The sequence below is a fragment of the Tachypleus tridentatus genome, chromosome 9, assembly GCF_004210375.1.
Source record: "Tachypleus tridentatus isolate NWPU-2018 chromosome 9, ASM421037v1, whole genome shotgun sequence".
In the NCBI taxonomy this organism is placed as follows: Eukaryota; Metazoa; Arthropoda; class Merostomata; order Xiphosura; family Limulidae; genus Tachypleus; species Tachypleus tridentatus.
In genome coordinates this window covers 79,105,457-79,125,736 of record NC_134833.1, presented here as the reverse complement: position 1 = coordinate 79,125,736, position 20,280 = coordinate 79,105,457, and the positions used below count along the sequence as shown (strand labels likewise).

Genomic DNA, 20,280 nt, shown 5'->3' with positions numbered 1-20,280 from the left:
CCTTATGTAGCAAATAATGGTTAAATCTAACATAAGATGTGTTTTATGAGTTATGAGAGCCCTACCTACTAAGGTACATTCCGCCTTTACATAACTTGTTTTGGATATTAATACTATTGTCTCTTTAGAGGTATATAAGTTCAACTTTTTTCTTGTTTTTATCTGAAACTTTTCTATAGAACACCGTCCAAGATAAAAAAAAATATATAGTGATTTTACAACTGTTGTTTATTTAACCTGTATAGATATATACGTATTTGTATATCCTTAGATTTGGTGTGTGTTATTTTTTAGAATGCCTTGAAAATAATATATTACCAACAATTAATAGTTCGGTTTTATTATCATTTAGTCGTAATTTTTATCTTTTTCAAAATGACAAGCACTAGTTTTTGACATGATGAGCTCACTCTATTTTAAGTTACTAATGACCAGTTTGTTGTTCACAATAAAAAAAGTTTTAGAGCGGCCATTGCAGAGCACTCAGTCTTAAAAGATTGGGTACTTTGGCATTATACATTTACATATCTTATTATATAGCTCTCGCAGAGTGTTGTTTGAACAGCTGATAAACAACTTAGTACATATTTTATCAGTAATATTGAATTATTTTCAAACATACACATACGTATGTGTACATACACCAAACAAGAAAAAATATACAAGTTAACGAGATTGAAATTAAAGCTCAATCAGAACAGGACATTGTGACACGTGTGCAGTCCTTGGCGTTGAAGTACTGACCATGGGTACGATATGGATCTGTCTGGTTCTTTGAACCAAATAACGGAATTGAGTATGAGTTTTATAATGCTCTAATAACTTAAAGCAGGATCGAAATTCGAACCTTGAGTTCTGCGTCTGCAGGTCTCACTAATCACTAAGTCATAACTTAGAAGCTGACTAGCGTCTTGGCTTTATGTCTGAAAGCTTGTAACGTTAAAAATCGGATTTCGATTCCAGTGACGGCTCATTATAGCCAGGTGGTTAAGGCACTAGACTCGTAATCCGAGGATCGTGGGTTTGATTCCCCGTCACACCAAACATGGTCTCTCTTTCAGCCGTGGAGGCATTACAATATGACGATCATTCCCACTATTTGTTGGTAAAAGAATAGCCCAAAGGTTGGTGGTGGGTGGTGATGACTTCCCTTTAGTCTTACACAACTCAATTAGGGACGGCTAGCGCAGATAGCCCTCTTGTAACTTTGCGCGAAATTCAAAACAAAACAAACTAATCGATGCTATGGTAAGCACAGTAAAAATATTCCAGTGTGCAGCTTGTTTGGGTTTAACAAGGAAAAAACGCATCGTCCAGTTCAATTAGTGAGATTAAGTTTGATAAAACATTCGAGGGTCGCAGTTTACCAAAAAAAGGAATTACATAAGCTACTTTATTCTAAACAATTACGTAAATCGATAATTTCAAATTTAATTTTTAAACTGTTTTATAACTTATTCGGTTCGAGAAATTAACGTTTTGTTTGAAAACTTACCAAAATATTTAAATCCATGATAAATTCTAGTTTATGAGAATTTGTTTTTCCTGTCATAATCCTAATGATTTTGAACGTTTGAAATATATATATATAATAATTATCTAACACAAAATATTTCGATATTTCAGTTTCTGAAAATGAAAGTAAGTGAGATAACAAGGTGTAGGAGTCGTTGAACTAAAAATGAATTTTATGTGTTATTTAGATTATAATCTAATTAATATGTTAACAATAAACAATATTTCATATAAGTAAAATTATTGTTTGAAATTAATTTTTTTGGGCGACGAAATGTATCTCAATCACAGATAATTTTGTTTGAGTAATTTTTAAAAATTCAATGTGGTAAAATATTGTTATACCTACTAGCAAAAGATCTTTAAAGTAATTAGGCTTAGTTTTATTCTTTATCTTAAAATGTATTCACGTAATTTTTTAAAATAGTTTTAAAGTAAAAGTAAATAAAATAATCATAGCAATAATTATTTGTTACACCTTTCGAACGTATACCATGTTAAAGATTATTGAGATTTTGGTATTAGTAATTTACAATAATAACAGTTTCTTTTGCTGAATACAACATATTTACTTGAATAAAAGCACCAACATATTTACATTACAATGATCTTTAGAATGTGGTAAAGGAGTTTGACATCTGATTCTTTTTCTTGTTCTTTTTGAAACAGTGAATAAGACAATATATTTCGTTTAGAAAGCAGCTTTATTCAACACATAACAACTCCCAATAAAAGGAAAGGCAAAGAAATGCACTTGGGGAACTGAACATAATTAAAAAAAAACAGGGGTGATGAACTATAGGAAGCTATAACTTTGATAATCATGAGTGTATTTATTTCTTGTCCCAAGCTTACTACATGTATTTTTGATATTATTCCTAAATGAATGGCGTAAATGAATTTATATTAAATGGAAACGGGGGGGGGCAGAATTAAGTACAATGTGTGCAAGCTGAGACAATAAATCAGTAAAGACAAAATTACAAAGAGTCGCAAGAACGACACTATTATACAGAGAAATCAACAGTAACTTCACAGCCTGAATATTCCTGAGAGATGCTGTTCCATGAGGTATACATACACCAGAAGAATGCAAGATGACTAAAGGATATTTTGGTTTTTCTGAACTGTTCCCAATTAAGAAAAGTTGAGTATGTATATAAAAATACATAAAACCCGCTATATGGGCTACTTAATAAACAAAAACGTTCAAGAACAAACTTACAAGGGCCTTTATAAAGGCTACTTCTTCTACAAGCTTACCAATAAGGTAACCTTCCTAGCAAACTTTTTCACGTGCTTACACTACTTAAATTAAGTTGAATACATAATAATAAAATTAAACGAAGCAGAAAACAGTTTTAAACTTATGTTTACATAAATCTTTTCCTTTAGTTTCTTTTTTTGAAACTGATCGATAATAACCTGGATAAACATATCAAGCCCACAAGTTGAACAATACATTTACAAAAACAAGCCTTGTTGAAAGTTGCTCAAACATTTTTATTTTAAAATAATAAAGAAATTAAATTATACAAGGAGAGCTATCTTATTCATATTATTAAGAGCTTTTAAACCAATTAACACCATGTATCCAATATTAAAATACAACTTTGCTAGACAAACATTTTGAAAAAAATAATGAAATAAAGTCTGTCTATAACTTTTTCTTTCAAGAAATGTATTTAATCTTTTTAGCATTCGATTAATTTCAAACTAAATCTTTTTTGTTTTAAAATAGAATGGAAACTAAACAGACTAGAACTATGATCTCTGCGAACATAAGAACATTAATTGAACTTTTTACTTATAGGTGCTGTCTAAATAGTCCCTATATTTTACCACATATCATTTAATTTACTGTGTGATGAAGTTATTTCTCTTTTAATATTCGATGTGCGTTCGTTAGCTTTTATCGCAACGTATACACTTATTTAGAACAAGTAAGCAAGAACTATAAAACTGGCGTTCTTTCTTTCTAAGGGAGATTTATATCCATAGCTACCATTCATGTCGAAGTTTTCCTTTTATTAAATATAATTGCTGTATTTCTACGGTAAGAGTCTTCTTTGTTTGCAAATATTGATTAGCTTTTCGTATTTTAAATATTTTTTAACTCGGCCCTAGTGTTTACGAATTCAAAAATTACATTATGACGTTTCATGTCAAAGAGTTTCTGCATCTGTTATCAGCTTCTGATATTATTAATGTCATCAAACTTAAGCTCGATTAAAAGTTGATACACGTGATAAGGTTATATTCCGGTTGTTGTTTTTTTCAACTTCCAAGAACAAAATAAAATTGTAAATAATATTAAAACAATCTAAAAGTAATACAGTAAAGTCATATTATACTGATCTCAAAATAATATATATTTAGGAAATTTAGAGTATCTTACAACTGTCTTTGTTATTTAATACTTATTATTACAAACATTGAAAACAAATTTCGCAAAACACCAGATGATACACTAGATAACATTTGACTGTTACATGCTGTGTATGGCTGAAAAGTGCTCCATGACTTACATTCATAATTTATCTTTAGAGCAATTTACTACTAATGAAGCCTGAATTATTATTTTTAAACATTTGAGCATAATTTAGTATTCAATACTTTGTTTTCCCTGTTATTGTAATAATGTAAATTGAAAATCATCACAAATTATTATTTTCTTCCACTTATATCACACAAGCATTACTTTCTCAATGCAGCTGAGAGACTCCTATATTGTAATTACTGAGCATTGATAACTTAAAATCTGAATATCAAAATTTACTTTGTCGTTTAAAATTTCAATTTTAATGACAGAAACGGATCAAGCTTTAAAAAACAAAAAGAAAGAGCTCGTGGCAATATGAGAAAGTTTATTGATTTAAATATGACAAAAAGCTATCCACAAACTTAAGTACAATTTCAAATAAAAAAAGAGCATAGCACGATAATATCACGAATTTTAATACGCAAACTGAAAAATGCGTATAGAAGGTTTCAAAGCCTATAGTGGAGTTCGTTCTTATGAATAATATCCCTGACCAGTCAAGGGTAATTTTTTTATCTTACCTTCATATGCATTTCAAAAATTCTATTACTCTTACATTTTAACACTAATTACAATCCACATACACAAAAAGTAAATCATTATTACACTAAACCTAAAACAAACAACCTAACTCTTCTTACACATTATTGCATTTTGTTGCACTTAAAATATACCTAAGACCTGTGTATTTGATATTTGATGCGGTTTTTGAATTTTCAGCTATTTTTACAGTGACCTGTACACAACTGGAATGCTTGAACTGTACAAAGTTGGGAATATTGTTGGAATTGATCAGAGGTATTTGAAGAATTAGTTTTGTCCCAAAACCTAAACGTGGCAGCAGTTATTTAATCGTTTCTCACAGATTTCGTGCAATAACAGTCGATTTGTGGTTCATAATGACAACAATCTAACAAGTCAACACGCTGCACTGTCATTTTTCTCTTCCCAAAAAATACGCTAAATGACTAGGACTTGGGTGCTGATAAGTGTAGAGGGCAGCACTACTGATGACTGCCTAAGCCTGTTAAAAAATGCAAGTCTATGACAGATGGCAGTTAAAATAGAATCAATCTTAGAAATGGACATCTTGGACATCAGTTGGAGTAAGTGGTTTGCTACTTTCCCTGTTCGTATTCTTCACAGTCATTAGTTTGTTTGAATGTTTCTCGGATGGGATGGCAACCATTCCTTCAATTTGTTCCAGACAATGGCGTAGGCAATCCTAAAACAGAAAAAAAAAGGAAAAATATAGTCTAGAGACTTTTGTTTTTAAATAGTAGCCAATTATTTATCATAAAATTATTGAAGATAAATTTAAAAATGAAACATGTTTTTTGACAATAACAAATAATATGCCAATACATGTTAGATTGTTATCTGAATGACAATACACTGTCAATATTTTTAATTTGTATTTTTCAAACTCATTACCATAGATGTAATAAAAATTACACCCCAAATTATGCAAAGAGCACGTGGAACTCTATCATCTCTGAATATAACGTGCTGTTTTTTTTCACGTTGGTAGCATCCATGAGAACGTAGATTCCTGGAATACTTAAAAACTCATGAGACCCTCTTGTGCGACGTATTTACTTTGTCACTTAGTGAGCAAAACAAGAACTAAGTGTGATGAGATTTGTTGTCGAGTTTATTTATGGTTAAAGTGGCGAGTGTTTGACTCCGGAACCACCCTGGAGCCTCAGGAAAAAAAGCCGCCGCGTGTAGCTAACAACTTCCAGAGAAGGTCTGTCCTGATTAGACCTCAAGCTAAGATGACCTCCAAGATACTTTTTTCTAGTTTTTTACATCTCCAGAACCGCACCCTAGTACACCATGGGTGGTAGCTGGAGTCACAAAGAATCATAGAAAGGATTCAAACAAACCATATGTTCCAATCAATATCTCGCGGCATAAAGAAAATAAGAAGGCTAGAAAAATCCCAGCTTTTCAGTATCCTACAGAACCAATTAAATATTGGTTTCATTTTCTCTATAGGTTTTAATGATTACCAGTATAATATAATTTTGAAAGTAAATAAAAACATCAACAATAAAAATCGCCGTTATATAAACAAAGTCTCTCCAATACAGACCAAAAGCTCAGAACAGACAACTATAAAGAAAAGGTAATTCTACAACAAAATTATTTTAACTCAAACGTATACTATATTCACTTGTTTAAAAGCACACAATAACAGTTTGTTTGTTTTGAAATTCGCGCAAAGCTACTCAAGGGCTATCTGCGCTAGGCGTCCCTAATTTAGCAGTGTAAGACTAGAGGGAAGGCAACTAGTCATCACCACCCACCGCCAACTCTTTGGTTTACTAACGAATAGTGGGATTGATTGTAACGTTATAACGCCTTCACGGCTGAAAGGGCGAGCATGTTTGGTGCGACAGGGATTCAAACCAACGACCCTCAGATTACGAGTCGAACACCTTAACCGACCTGGCCATGCCGGGCCTAATAACAGCTTTAATTTGGATTTTATGCAATGAAGAGATTTATATAATAAAAATAACTGTGCGAAATATATGTTAAAATAAATAATTAACAACAAAGAGTTGTTACTGAAAAGCCATTTTTATTCTTCTTATTAAAATTTCAACGGATAAAATACTGTTTATTTCAAGTCAATTCACAGTGAACAAACATGGAATGTGCCACTGGATACCCGCGGGGATTAAGAAAATCATGGCAAGGAGGCGGAGGGGGGTACAGCGTTAACAATGACTCTCCCCATCACTCAGTTCCCAGTTCCAAGAATTCCACACCATTATTTCCTGGTTTGACCAAAGATATTCGAGTAAAAGTGCCGGCCAAATTTATCACAGAGGAAATGCACTTGTTGCTAAGGCCTGTTGCTATTTTAAATTGATTTGCAGGAGATTTCTTTAGTTAAGGGAAATAATAGGAACTTGTAGGTAACTGACAGTAGTTTCAAATGGTCCAAAAGACAAGTTTTAGCAAAAAAGAATTTTCCTGCTTCACAATAAATACTGCTGTCGCCTATTTAAGTTACTAGTGTTGCTCTGTTTGTTTGTTTTTTGAATTTCGCGCAAAGCTACACGAGGGCTATCTGCGCTAGCTGTTCCTAATTTAGCAGTATAAGACTAGAGGGAAGGCAACTAGTCATCGCCACCCACAGCCAACTCTTGGGCTACTCTTTTACCAGCGAATAGTGGGATTGACCGTAGCATTATAACGTTCCTACAGCTGAAAGAGCGAGCATGTTTCGTGTGACGGGGATTCGAACCCGCGACCCTCAGATTACGAGTCGAGTGCCTCAATCACCTGGCCATGCTGGGCCTTAGTGTTGCTTTACGCACGTTTTCAATTGCCATGAGTGGGTTACATGTGAAAAAAAACATATGTATGCATTTACCAAACAGTCTTGTCATAGTTAGATAGTTTGGGTGTCTGAAATTATGATATATAAAATACTAAATCCCACATTAGAACAAAACTCAAGTCATCATAGAATAAAAAGTACAACTGTTTTAGTTTTATCTGCTCTCCACAGCACAAAACTAGCTAAGTTGATGAAAGATAACCATTACTTGTTTATTAAGACCCGTATTGTAGACAAGTCTCTGAAATTGTCTCGGTTTTACTATAGCTTTCTCACATTGAAGACACTTCTTTGGATATGCGCGCAGAACGTGCCTGAGTATGTGGCCAAAGAAATAGGTAGTGCTCTGGAATTGTATTGTATGTAATAACATCGAAACAAGAATTTTATAATCAACTCGCCAGGCTACTTGTTGTACGTATAGTGGCAGTTATTTTTACAAGCTAATGATGTTCTTACTTACCAACCAATGCGCAATTCCGTTAAACTGTTAAATTTTTTACCTCTCTCATCACACTTCACATCAGTTCTTCTATAATAAACTATTTTATTCTGTACTTCAGTTCCTTTATACGTCCGTGTTTGTTTTTGTTGAGTTTCACAGAAAGCTGCTCGAGGGCTTTCTACGCTAATCATTTCTAAATTTAAAATGATAGACTAGACTAGAGGGAGAGCAGCTACTTAACAACGCTCACCGCTCGCTACTCTTGGGCTACACTAATCGAATAGTATGATTAACCATAACATTATAACACCCATCCCCCGCAGGTGTGATAGACGACAAACTTCGATCCCACTATATACTGGTTGTGAACACTCTAACCACCAGGTCCTATTTATAGGTCGAGAATTTATCATTAGCCACGCACGTGGCCTGCCAGATTAAGACGTGGGTTTTGTTACCTAAATGAGAGCTCCACGGAGGATTAACAGTAGCCATGAGGACTTATAACGCTCAAATGCAGGGTTAGAAACCTACATTAGGCATAACTAGATATTCCATTTTGGAGCTTTGCAGTTAACAGAAAAAAAATCAAACCAAATAAAACCCTATGTGAGTCAATGATACTTACTACTGTCAGCAAAAAGTAATTTTTAAATGCTTTTTAGCATGTTTGTTCACCGAATAAATAACACAGTATTTCTCTCTCTCTCTCTATATATATATATATATATATGTATTTCTTTTTTAACAAGGTGAGTTGCTTAGCGTTCTAATAAGCTATCCAAGGACGTCGAGATGAGCATGAGACTCAGCGGGTCAACATGTAAACCGATCGCTGCTAGTGGATAAAGAACCGCAGGACAGAGGATTTTTCAGTGAATGAAAATAAACTGAATGGGAAGAAATGTACAGTAAAAGACGCCGAAATAGCCCGCCTTCCAGCGGATGTTTGGAATGAAAGCCGCTTGCCCAATATACTGTGGGGGTGCACTGTTTTGGTCTGTGGCTTCACATCAGAATATGGGTGGAGCGCAACTCTATCCCCAGCCGTTTACAGTCACTTTGTGATGAGGCGGTAGGCAATGATGGAATGTGCGATTAGACCTACCACTACAGGCTACGACACTTCATTATACTCATTCGGTAAGCATAAGAAGAAGGGGCCGCTTCCCGTCCGGTTCTGACCTTGAATGGATGGGCAAAAACGTGAGAGCTCCAAGGCAGAAGAACAAGACGAAGAAGAAGGGTAACGGGATGCAGTGATTATCAAGTTCGTCACATCCCTGCGTCAATTCCCAGGCTGAACTACCTCAGGATAAGGTTTCCTTCTCGGTAGACGGGAGCAAAAACTCTGTCCTACATCCTGTCTCTGCTTACTCATCATATGCGGGGTGATCCCCTTTTCTCTGTCAGTTGTCACCAAATACAAGATAATTATGGATACGTTCTTGCTGACATCAAACTAGTATCGCTTCATTGAGAACCGTCCTATTTAACATTTTACAAGAATGGATCAATTGAAATGAACGACGAAGAATGTAGTTGGAAAACGCACTGCAATTGTGACTCCAGTGACCGTTGAAACAAGTGCTCTTTTTCTTAGTATGCCGAGGCATTTTTGTGGTCTGCTCTCTTTCAAAGATAGCTGATAGACTAAACAAAGAAACTATCTCCATAATTATATCAACTCATTGATCAAAAATGCATTTTTTATAATTAGAGAAATAGCACATTACTGTAGAAATTCAAGTGCCCTACTTAGCAATAAGTGTTGAAACTTTTCTCTTCTAGAGTGTCAAGCAGTATTAAAATACTAAAATACACGAGTCTCGAGACACGTTAAAATATATATATACACAAACAAAACTTACCACTTCGATGCCTAGGATCTGATGCAGCCTGGCCAATAGTTTCTGAGAAGACCATTGTTCACCAAGCCAAAGCAAGCCTTGCACAGCGGCACCCACTGAGGCTGCGGCAACCATTGATGGAGGATAGAAGGAAAAATTGAAGTCTGAAAAAAACAAAACAAAAAACGTTTGGGATATTGTAGTTATTCCACGAAACTTCTCAGTATACAATCTGTAAAATGACTCATTTTATGACTGATATCAAGGACCTTTTAGAAAGAAGCAATAATATATTGATACTTTCTACTACATAATCAGTAATTTTTATGTTGAAAGGTAACTTTTAAGAGGACTATTTCTTGGAGGGGAGGGGTGTTATGTTCCGTTCGTTGACCACTCACACAGATTCTTCACACTTTTCAAAAACAGCTAAAATATGTCCAAGTATTGACATAAAAATGTGTGAATACACACACATATACATGTGTTCATGTCAGTTAACACAGTATCCTACTAAACTTACAGTGCAGTTTTTGTGTGAACATGTTTAACAAATTGTATGCTTTTATAGAACTGAAATCCCAGTGTCCTAAAAACCTGTAACGTTCGCCTCTCAATAATTATTACTTCTCTTGCACAGAACATATTGTAGTCAAATGTATTAACAATAACCTTTATTACAGTACCCCATTCTATTGGGGAACTTCTGGTGGATAGGTTCTTTCTTCAGGTGCATAACCCGCCGCTATCTATAGGGAGTTCTGCTCACAAGTGATTCGCCTTCTTTCCCACGCCCTCTGCTAAACATAAGGGAATATATAGTTTCGGGAGGTGATTGTTTCACGCGGTAAAAATATAATAAGAGCAACTGCTTTCATTTTTATAAAGCTATATAAAATCTCTCCCAAATACAATTTCAAACAAACAGAACTGGTTAAAAATGTATCTCAGAACAGCTGGTATGAGTATTATTACCTTTATTGATAAGCAGAGAACAAAGGTAAAACTATCAAAAAACGTTTCAACCTTCTTTGGTCATCTTCAGGTTAACAAAGAGAGTTTGCAACCGACCGTTGCCGGACACACGTATTAGGGGCGAGAATATGGGATCGTAGGGGGCGTTGCAGGTGGATGTTAGGTTATTAATTAGTATAGGTATATAGATATTCCTTTATATTGGTTTAAATTTGGTTTAAATTGCTGTATAAGTAGGGCTTCTTTGATTTTGCGTTTGTTTAATTTGTTTCTCTACTTAGTATCAGGGAGTTTTCTACGGTTATGTCGTGTTTATTTGACTTGCAATGCTCAAAAACTTGTGAAGGTATTTTTTGTGTTCTTTAAATCTAGTTTTCATTTGTCTACTTGTTTCTCTAATATAAAGTCGCGGCAGTTGTTGCATTGTACTTTGTAAATTATGTTGGTGTTGTGTTTGTCAATGTAGTTTTTACATAGTATGGACTTTAGTTTTGTTCTTGGTTTTTGGAATAAATTTGGTGTTTACTGGAATGTTGTGTTATAAGTTTTTTTTTTGCCAAATGTTGGTGCGGCCCGACATGGCCAAGCGTGTTAAGGCGTGCGACTCCTAATGTGAGGGTCGCGGGTTCACATCCCCGTCGCGCCACACATGCTCGCCCTTTCAGCCGTGGGGGCGTTATAATGTGACGGTCAATCCTCTTATTCGTTAGTAAAAGAATAGCCCAAGAGTTGGCGGTGGGTGGTGATGACCAGCTACTTTCCCTCTAGTCTTACACCGCTAAATATCCTTGTTCTGTCTAATCTCTCCGGGAACATGCATAACATTTTTATCTTCCATTAGTCAATATGTTATTAATAAAAGACGCTTGTTTCATAGCTAGAGAACTTGTTATAGACAAACAAACGTTTTCATTTTTCTAGCATCGGACCAAAGAGAACAGTTGATGTTTGATTCAGACCGGATTAGCAACATTCCTCTCGTGACTAAGAAAGACGTTCACCTACCTAGAGGTTGCCCGCGGCGAAAGTTAGAGTTACAGTTCTAGCATTTACAAATTGCAAGCAGTAAAAATCACCTTGAGGAAGCCTTATTGAAGGTTAAGATTATTGTTAAGTGCTGAGATAATATGTAACTGTGAAAGATAATTAATTCTACAGCACAGTCGTGTACAGACTCGGTCATTTTTGGTGAGTTTAATGCAATTTGTTTCTATGTGTATAATGTCTGTGTGTGTGGTGATATGGTTTCTATATATTTAATATGGCTATATTTACCGTGTCTCACCCCACTTCCACGTCAGTAGCGGTCACATTTAAATTCCTGCGCACGGTCTCGTGGCATGCACGCCATTGTTTAAATTACTGGTACCATTATACACACACATATCTTTTTTTTTTAATGATATTCGAAACTTTTCACTGCCCGTTTATAACTTTCATCACATGTCATAAAAGTACGAAACAATGCATTTTTGGAATAAATTTTAACAAAAATGAATCATAAAATGGATGAAAGTTTTCACTATATTTGCCCCAAGGATATTTTTGCACTAAAACTTACGTTTATTGTTTGTGTAAAATCTGAAAGAACGGCTGGTCGTAAATCTGTGCCATGGACAATAAACAAGTACAAAAACAAAATTTAAAATCGTTTTAAGGAAAAATAACTGAATTAAGTGGTCAACGTATCGGTCAAATGACCTTCTACACCGCCCTGTGAAGTCGTTTCATCCAAAAGTACTTGGTTCTTGTTTTTCTTTGTAATGACTTTTCCTTTGTACTTTCAGTTTCTGTAGAACTGCTGTGTTAGATTAAAGTTTAAGATCGATACATTTGATTAAAGCCTGAATGACATAGGTTGGTATTAATAAATTTCATGTAAAAAAGGTTAGATGCTTTTTATAATTTATAACGAAGGGCAGAGGAAGAGTCCGCGTTTCTAAACACAGTATTTATACTGACATACAAAAGCATAAAGATAGTATTATATGTTGTATGTATTATATATAGAATCGTTGGTCGTTAAGTATCAGAACAAATTCATTTACTTGTTCCAATAATTATCTCATTGATTACAAATTCACACATCAGAACTGTAACAAATAGCAACAAAATTCACACAATCGTTTGCATTAGTTTCATAAATGGAATTTAATAAACTTGGTACCAAGAAAATTTTATCCAAAAAGAACCCGTATGTCACAGTATATGTAATAGTGTTAAACAGGGTAACTCCTTACAGTAAGCATATATATGTAGAAAGTTTTCATAGAAATGTTTTCTAACGACTCTTATTAAAAGCAGTTGATGTTAGTTTTCAACAACAAGTAGAGAGTGTGATGGTATTGAAAGAGTGTGCACAAACATTAATTATTATCTACAAATAGTTCTTATGTTATCTTCACACACGTGAAATGTTTATCTAGAAAACCTGCCTTATTTCTCTGACTCCTGTATCGAGCTCAGAAAGGGGGATTTCCCTTCAAAACATGGAGTCAGTACGTGGGCGATAACAGACGTTAACATCAAACAAAACCGAATAATTTCTTTTCTTCCATATATGCTCAAACCCGTTTCAACCAGAGAATGAACAGGTATATAAAGGTACCTCTGGCGGGAATGCTGGTTAAAACATGCTGCACCGCGTGCCAAAGAAGGCACGTGATCTGACTGTTCATATTGCAACGTCCGCTCGTAAGAAAATGATTATAGTTATTTGCAAACAAAAGATTCGTAGTCTGTGTGAATATACAACTGGGAGTTTAATCGCATAACTTCCTGTGTTGGAAGAGTCAATTAAGTGAAAGAAACTGTGCGTGTTCTCTGATTATTTTGATTAATCTGAGAATGAAAAACTTAGTGATCGTTACCTCCGAGTAAGTTCATAAATATATATATATATATATATATATATATAAACAAGTTAAAATTCCACCTAACAGTGTAATTACTCAATTTTATCACCGTTGCATCGGTATTTAACTAAACAAGACTAGAAACTTTGAGGGGGGCAACTTTGCATTACTCTGTATAGTATAAAAATTATTAATACAAACAAACACTTTCCTGGACAACTTTTACAGATTCTTTTTCACTCTTTAAATACAGTGAAATCTATAGCCGTTTACAAACGTCAGCTTTATGAATAAATTTGTTAAGAAAGTGTCACTTTACTTTTCGCTTGAAACTTTGTAAAAAATAATAAATAAAATAATAATCGTTACTTCTAAGTGCAGTGTCATTTGGTACTGAAAATGTAAAGAGGTTAAAGCTTTAAACGTTATGCACATATGGAAATCCTTTGAAGTCGGAAGCTTTTGTGACGAGGCTGGGTGTCGCCACTTGTCAATACGGAATAATCCCTGTTGAAAACAAACTGGTGGAAATAATTCACTCATTGGTGAGAAATGGTTAGTCCACCTTGTGCTGGTAGACTGTGAACCCGCCCAGGAAAGTTTTTGTCCTGACCCTCATGCTAGTGGAATGTCGTTCTTTTATATTCTCAGGTGCTTACCTGTTGTGCAAGTCGGTAGTGAAGTTTCCGATACAAAGAATAACGTGTGAGTAATACGAGCCTTAGGAGTATAGATAGTTGGAGATCCTTGGATGAATTCCTTTTCAAAACTCAAGCAACGAAGTTAGGTAACGCTCAAGCTGTATCATCTTCGCAAACGAAGGATCAATAATTTAAACATACTTTTATGCTGCGTTTGTTGATACGTCCGTTAATCCGATATTCAAAACTAACTAATCGATGGTTTGACAACGCGGTGTTTAAAGCTATAAATGCGGCAGTGTGGGAGTTAAGTACGAAGCCATACAATGGTTTATATGTAATATGCTCTCCATAAGGATCGAACTAAAAGTGTTAATTGGCAAACCCAAACTTGCACCTAAAATTCATATATTAATGTGACGTTATACGTTAAAATAGGTATACAGTTTCAGTTTTACATTAGCGTACTGAATGGGACGCATAAAAACAAAGATTTCACGGTTATTGTACATCAAATTCTCCTATCTTCCCTTACAAATCGGCTAGCTCATACACTTATAGCACTATTTGGCGCCAAGAAGCACCTATGCATGCGAATGTACATGATAGTCTGACCACTACACTCACATATATAATACATTTCTAACTGCTCCCCTGGATACAAATACAATAGCTGCAGGCAGGAGAAAAACCAGTTCATTGACAAAACCGTCTATACAGTACACGCACGTGCTCTCCTAACCGACATCACCTTCATGTGATCAAATTCCACAAGCTGTAGAACCAACGATAAGCCACCGGGTGTGACCCTACCCGTGCATTTCAAAAACCAATAGGCAACGTGTGAGGGCCTGGGAAACTGGACGTCCGCCGCCTACTTATAGCATGTCTATTTTGCCCACTGCTGTATTTAAACTTCATACATATGTTGAAGGTGTGATAGAAATTATTGTTGAACATTATTCACCAGGATTTTCATGTTCAAATATAGATTAGCTTACTGATAAATTTTGCAATTTTATTTCAGCAAAACAAGTAAACACTAGATGAAATGGTTTACGTAAACATTGGTGCTTTAATAACGCAAATTGATTTACTAATTCACTAACTTAGATCGTTTCATAAAACACCAAAAGCAGGATCTATCAATTTGTATGGAATCTGAAGACGAATTCGCGTAGGTTAGCTTGACAGTTTCTAGTTTTACGTATAAGGTAAACACCATGTTTATAACAGGATGTATTTGTTTATTCATTTGTTGATAACAAAACTACAAAATGTGTTATCTATTCCGTGCCTACACGAGTATCGAAACCTGTTTTTTAGGGGTGTGAGCTCTCAGACTTACCGCTGAGCCATTGGGGAATACAAGATGTGACGAACAAAGGCATGGACGGTTGGCGCGTTGATAACTAATCAGTAACATCTTTTTATTTCAATACAAAATAAAAGCACCAACTGTGTGGTAAGTGATTTATACCAGGGGGTGTAATGCGTTCTGGCACCTGAAATTGGAGTCGACTCCCAACATATCAACAACTAAAAATATGTCTTTAAAAATAAGGTATTAAATTTCATAAGAAGTTAAATGTCCTTCTTAATGAAATTTCAAGACGTCCGAGAACACCCCGTTTCTCTCTACTAAAGAGAGAGCACTTTCGTTCCACCTAGCACACATACTGTCACTCTCTCTCGGGAGTTTGCATCAGGCATTGTGCGATCACTCCGGTTCATGAGCAGATATCAAAGCATTAAGATAGTGAAATGATTTTGTCACAGAGCACATGATTATTAAGACACAGAAACATGGTATTAAACACTTAATAAAATACATTTTACAGTAATACTGTATTTAAAATACTTAATATTTCAAAAACATACAAAGAAGTTTTACTTGTTTTCATTTAATTGTGTTGGTAGGATAGTTGTGTAAAACATTATAAAAGACAAAGTTGTTAGTGACGTAGTGCAATAAGAAATGTAGTAAATGAATAAGATGTCGTTTTAAAAGTGTTTCTCATGTACTTTTTTCTTTGTTTGTTAAATTTTGTGCAAAGCTATTCGATGGCTATCTTCGCTAGCCGTTCCTAATTTAGAACTAATTGATTAATTGATTAACATTAAGCACAAAGCTACACAATCGGCTATCGGTGTTCTACCTCCCACGGGTGTCGAAACCCGGTTTCTCTCGGTGTAAGTCTGTAGACATTTTGCCGTGTCACTGAGAGACAATTTAGAAGTGATAAGCGAGATGGAAGGTAGCTAGTCAAAGCTGTTCACCGCCAACTTTTGAGCTACTCTTTATCAACAAAATGTGGGATTGACCGTTATACATAATGCTCCTAAAGCTGGAAGGGCGAGAATGTTTGGTGATAGGATTCGAACGAACGCCTCTAACAACCATTCTATGTCTGTTTTAGTTTATTTTAGTGATGTTTATGTGATACCTATTTGTTTTTGTTTTTTCCTTTGCTACTTAATTTTAAAAAAGTTGTGTGTGCGCTCTGTCGTTAGCTTATGCGTATTCAGTTTATTACTGATGTGAGTTGTCTCAGATAATTAGTCCCACATGCGTTTTCATTATTTAAATCACCCTTCAACTGACAGGGAGTGTGTAAACTTAATTAAAACAATGTAATTTTAACAGCAACCATATACTTCAAAGTAATAGCTTGAACATAAACTTTATATTAAAATTTTTAAATAACTTTTTCATAAACAACATTTGCAGTTTGCTTTCTATTTATCAATAAAGATTATAAGGCAATCCCACCTTTTAACACCGTATTATTGACCACGAAATAATTTGTTTTAATAACAGTTTAGTAACTTTTATACTTTGAATCCCTTAAGAGCATTTAACATTGTCTAAAGCATCACCCTGCTAAGACTATTGAGATTGATCTAGTAGGCTGGAAGTGATTAACCAAACAGGCTTTACAAAATAGAAATAGCGTTGAGTTCAGTTTTGATCCCTTAGGACATTCCCTATAGCTCATAGTGTTTACATATAAATTTTAGTTGAAATTGTCACAATAGGCTCGAATAAAGGTGCAAACAAACACACACATTGCGTCTTTATATTTATAGATAGACTCAAATAGTATTTAAGATTGGAATACGAGATCTTTACCATGATGGTAACGTCACATGTCTGGCATTATAAAATTTAGCAATACACCACTCGTTTAGACCAAGAATGATACACATCCATATTCAGTTTTGCTCTTAGTAATTTAATCACTAAGAGAAAATATGAGGGTATTAGATTATACTACTTGAATTCAAACTAACTTTTCACCCACATTCATATTCTTCTGTCTGAAAACAGGGTGACTATAGTTCACGGTTTTAGGAAGCCTTGACAGTCAACCAAGCAGTGCTAGCGTTTCATGTTAAGGTTAATTCAACAGTTCTATTGACTGTGCTATTTTGATATCTACAGCTACACATGCACTCTTAAGATATGGCCTTCACTAAATCACCGAGCTCATCAGATCTGATTTCTGTAAAGCAAAATTCAGTGCTGCGGTCAATACCGAAAAGGCAAGCGTGTTTATAAACCACTCGGTTTGCATAATACATACAAGTTTCAAACATATCTTGTTCTTTCATCAGGATATCTAAATTATTTTTGTCCAAAATTGAGCTGGTACGACACGCGTATTTTTGAGAACATGGTATGTGCTTTTTGTTAACGTACTCTTTATTTAATTCAGAGTTACGCTTATATGTAAATTTTTTCTAGATTTTTAATAATTGTAAAAGTTGGATTTTAGAAGTGTTTTAATTAAATTTGAGTCATTTTACTGATGTAAACTACAATAAATACAATAGAATGTCATAAACATTTATAAAAACATGAATGATATCAACTTTCAAATAATTGCTCATTTTTTTTTCAAAGCCTGGATCGAGCAGGATTTAATGGATATGATAGTGGGCTGCGGATGTTAAGGTCCAAGTTAGTGCCGCGATTCCACAAAAAGCGCTTGATGATTTCAGCTGTGCATATATTATAAAACTTGCAGTTAACCCCATTATTCAGTTCAAAGCTGAACAATCAGATGGATTTTCTGTTGTTATTAAGCTTAATGGTAGTTTGTAAGCCATCATTCTTCAAGTTATCTAGGTTGTTGGTTAAGTTAAAAGGGAAATATTTAAAGTCAAATTCCATACTTACGTGTATGTGTGAGTGGTCGTAGATAACTGATTTACACATACCCTAATAAAAATTAGTTTTAGATGACGGAAAACTATAATTTTCATTTAGTGAGAGTTGAAAACATAAAGAGAAATTTTCATATTGCTTTCGTTCTTTGTATCGTATATTAATTATTGAAGTGAAACTAGCAAAAAAAAAACAACAACAAATTTTTATTTCGAAACGCCACTCAGCGTGATGAACGAAAACAAAATAAACAAAAAGAGAAAGAGGGTGATATTTCGGAAATAGGAAAGAGGGCAAAAAAGATAATCAAGTGACGAATCTAGGACATGGTAATAACCTTAGAATTTGGGAGATAACAGGTGTGTTTGAAACACGCAGGCAATAGGTGGAGAATAGGCCTTCCAGAAGACTATTGCTTTGTGTAGCCATAGCTCAGAACTAAGAAGTGGGGAGAGTAGACGTGTCAGTAAAGGTTATTCTATTATGTAGCATGTGACTATCTATAGAATGCGGCCATGACCAATCAATTAGGTTCTCAGAATGACTTGAGCCGTCAACAAAAGTAGGCAACATGGTGTGAAAGAAGGCATGTCCAAAATAAATCCAGGACACTTCAGAGTTAAGGATTATTTGAGCTGACAGTGGACATCGTCGTTGGTCTCTTCAGTAGTCTGTGTGACAATGTTCTAACGACAGTATCTAACTGTAAATGGGTGGTTGTACTAAGTATTTAGATACCCTCCAATATTAGCTGACGAATCTCGGCCATTCATCAGTGTCTGTTGACTTCATTCACTTTATGAACAGAACCTGTTCATTCACAACACCTCTGGCTGCATACCAAGCCATTGAATGTTAAAATCCGTGGGAAATCGATAGTAGTTGGTTGGTCCGGCGAAAAGAAAAGGGTCATTGTATGCCTTTCGCTATGCACCTTCCTTCTTCAATCTACCCTCACCCACCCCATGTCAAACAAGCGGAACTAATCTTCAACACACTTCTGTCTTTCTGGGAAATTCTAATTTTCTGTTACGATTTCCCCATAAAACAGATTTGATGAGGAATGTCTTGGAACCTTTAGCATGGAAAGGAGCTTTTTGATGTCTCTTGTATAAAACCGACAATTCATTGAAACAAACTGTGTACGTAAACGTTTCGGTTATAATCAAAAAATGAAACTCTCGATGGCATAGCCGAGCGTAATTTTTTTTCTTCATAAGTTAGTTCTTTTCACAATCAGACAACTTATTATGATTTATACTGCACGTAATCTGTAGAATTAAAAGATCATGCATTTTAGTTAACTTTCACGTATCGTATTGCAATCTCTGCGAGTAGAATAATCGAAATATACATTTATTTAAATAACTAACTGCTTGTTTTGTTATATAATCATTTGTTTTATGAGGCAAATCCTATGCCTAAAACATTAGCACATTTTTGTATTGTTTCATTATTATGCCCCTCACCTGTTTTAATATAATCACAACGTAAATGAATGATTTCAAGAACTGTTTGCTACAAATTCTCACAGCATACGATTTCTTCAAAGAGCTGATTTTACTTCATTCGAAACTATCGTATTTTAAGCGTCAGATGCGATTAACTAATTTTTATGGGATTTCGTTAGATTAACATTTTTTAATTACTTAAAACCTGTGTGGTTTTTTTGTACTTTTTTGGCGTTGTTTTTTTTTCTCTGAACGTTACACGAACTTATTTACTTCATTACTGTTAATTAGTAATTTTTTAATTTGATGTCTAAAATGGAAATACGCATAAAAAAAGAGGCCACATGATCGTTCAGCAGTTTCATATCAATTATATACTATATATATATTTATGTATGTATGTGTGTGTGTCAAGACCGTCTCGTTACTAGAGAAGGAGAAATATAAACATGTATGAGGATGGATAAGGAAATTTTC

The 20,280-nt window shown here is 34.6% G+C and overlaps 1 protein-coding gene across 1 annotated transcript in view; it reads right to left on the bottom strand.

The window, feature by feature from the left end:
- Positions 1 to 2,200: 2,200 nt before the first annotated feature.
- LOC143225566 (G1/S-specific cyclin-D2-like) overlaps positions 2,201 to 20,280 on the bottom strand; it is a 35,631-nt gene continuing 17,551 nt past the window's right edge. The window contains exons 4-5 of the mRNA XM_076455263.1: positions 9,732 to 9,874; positions 2,201 to 5,282 (exon numbers count right to left, since the gene is read on the bottom strand). Of these exons, the coding sequence (XP_076311378.1) occupies positions 5,133 to 5,282; positions 9,732 to 9,874 (293 nt within the window). The 3' untranslated portion in view covers positions 2,201 to 5,132. The remainder of the gene's footprint in view (positions 5,283 to 9,731; positions 9,875 to 20,280) is intronic.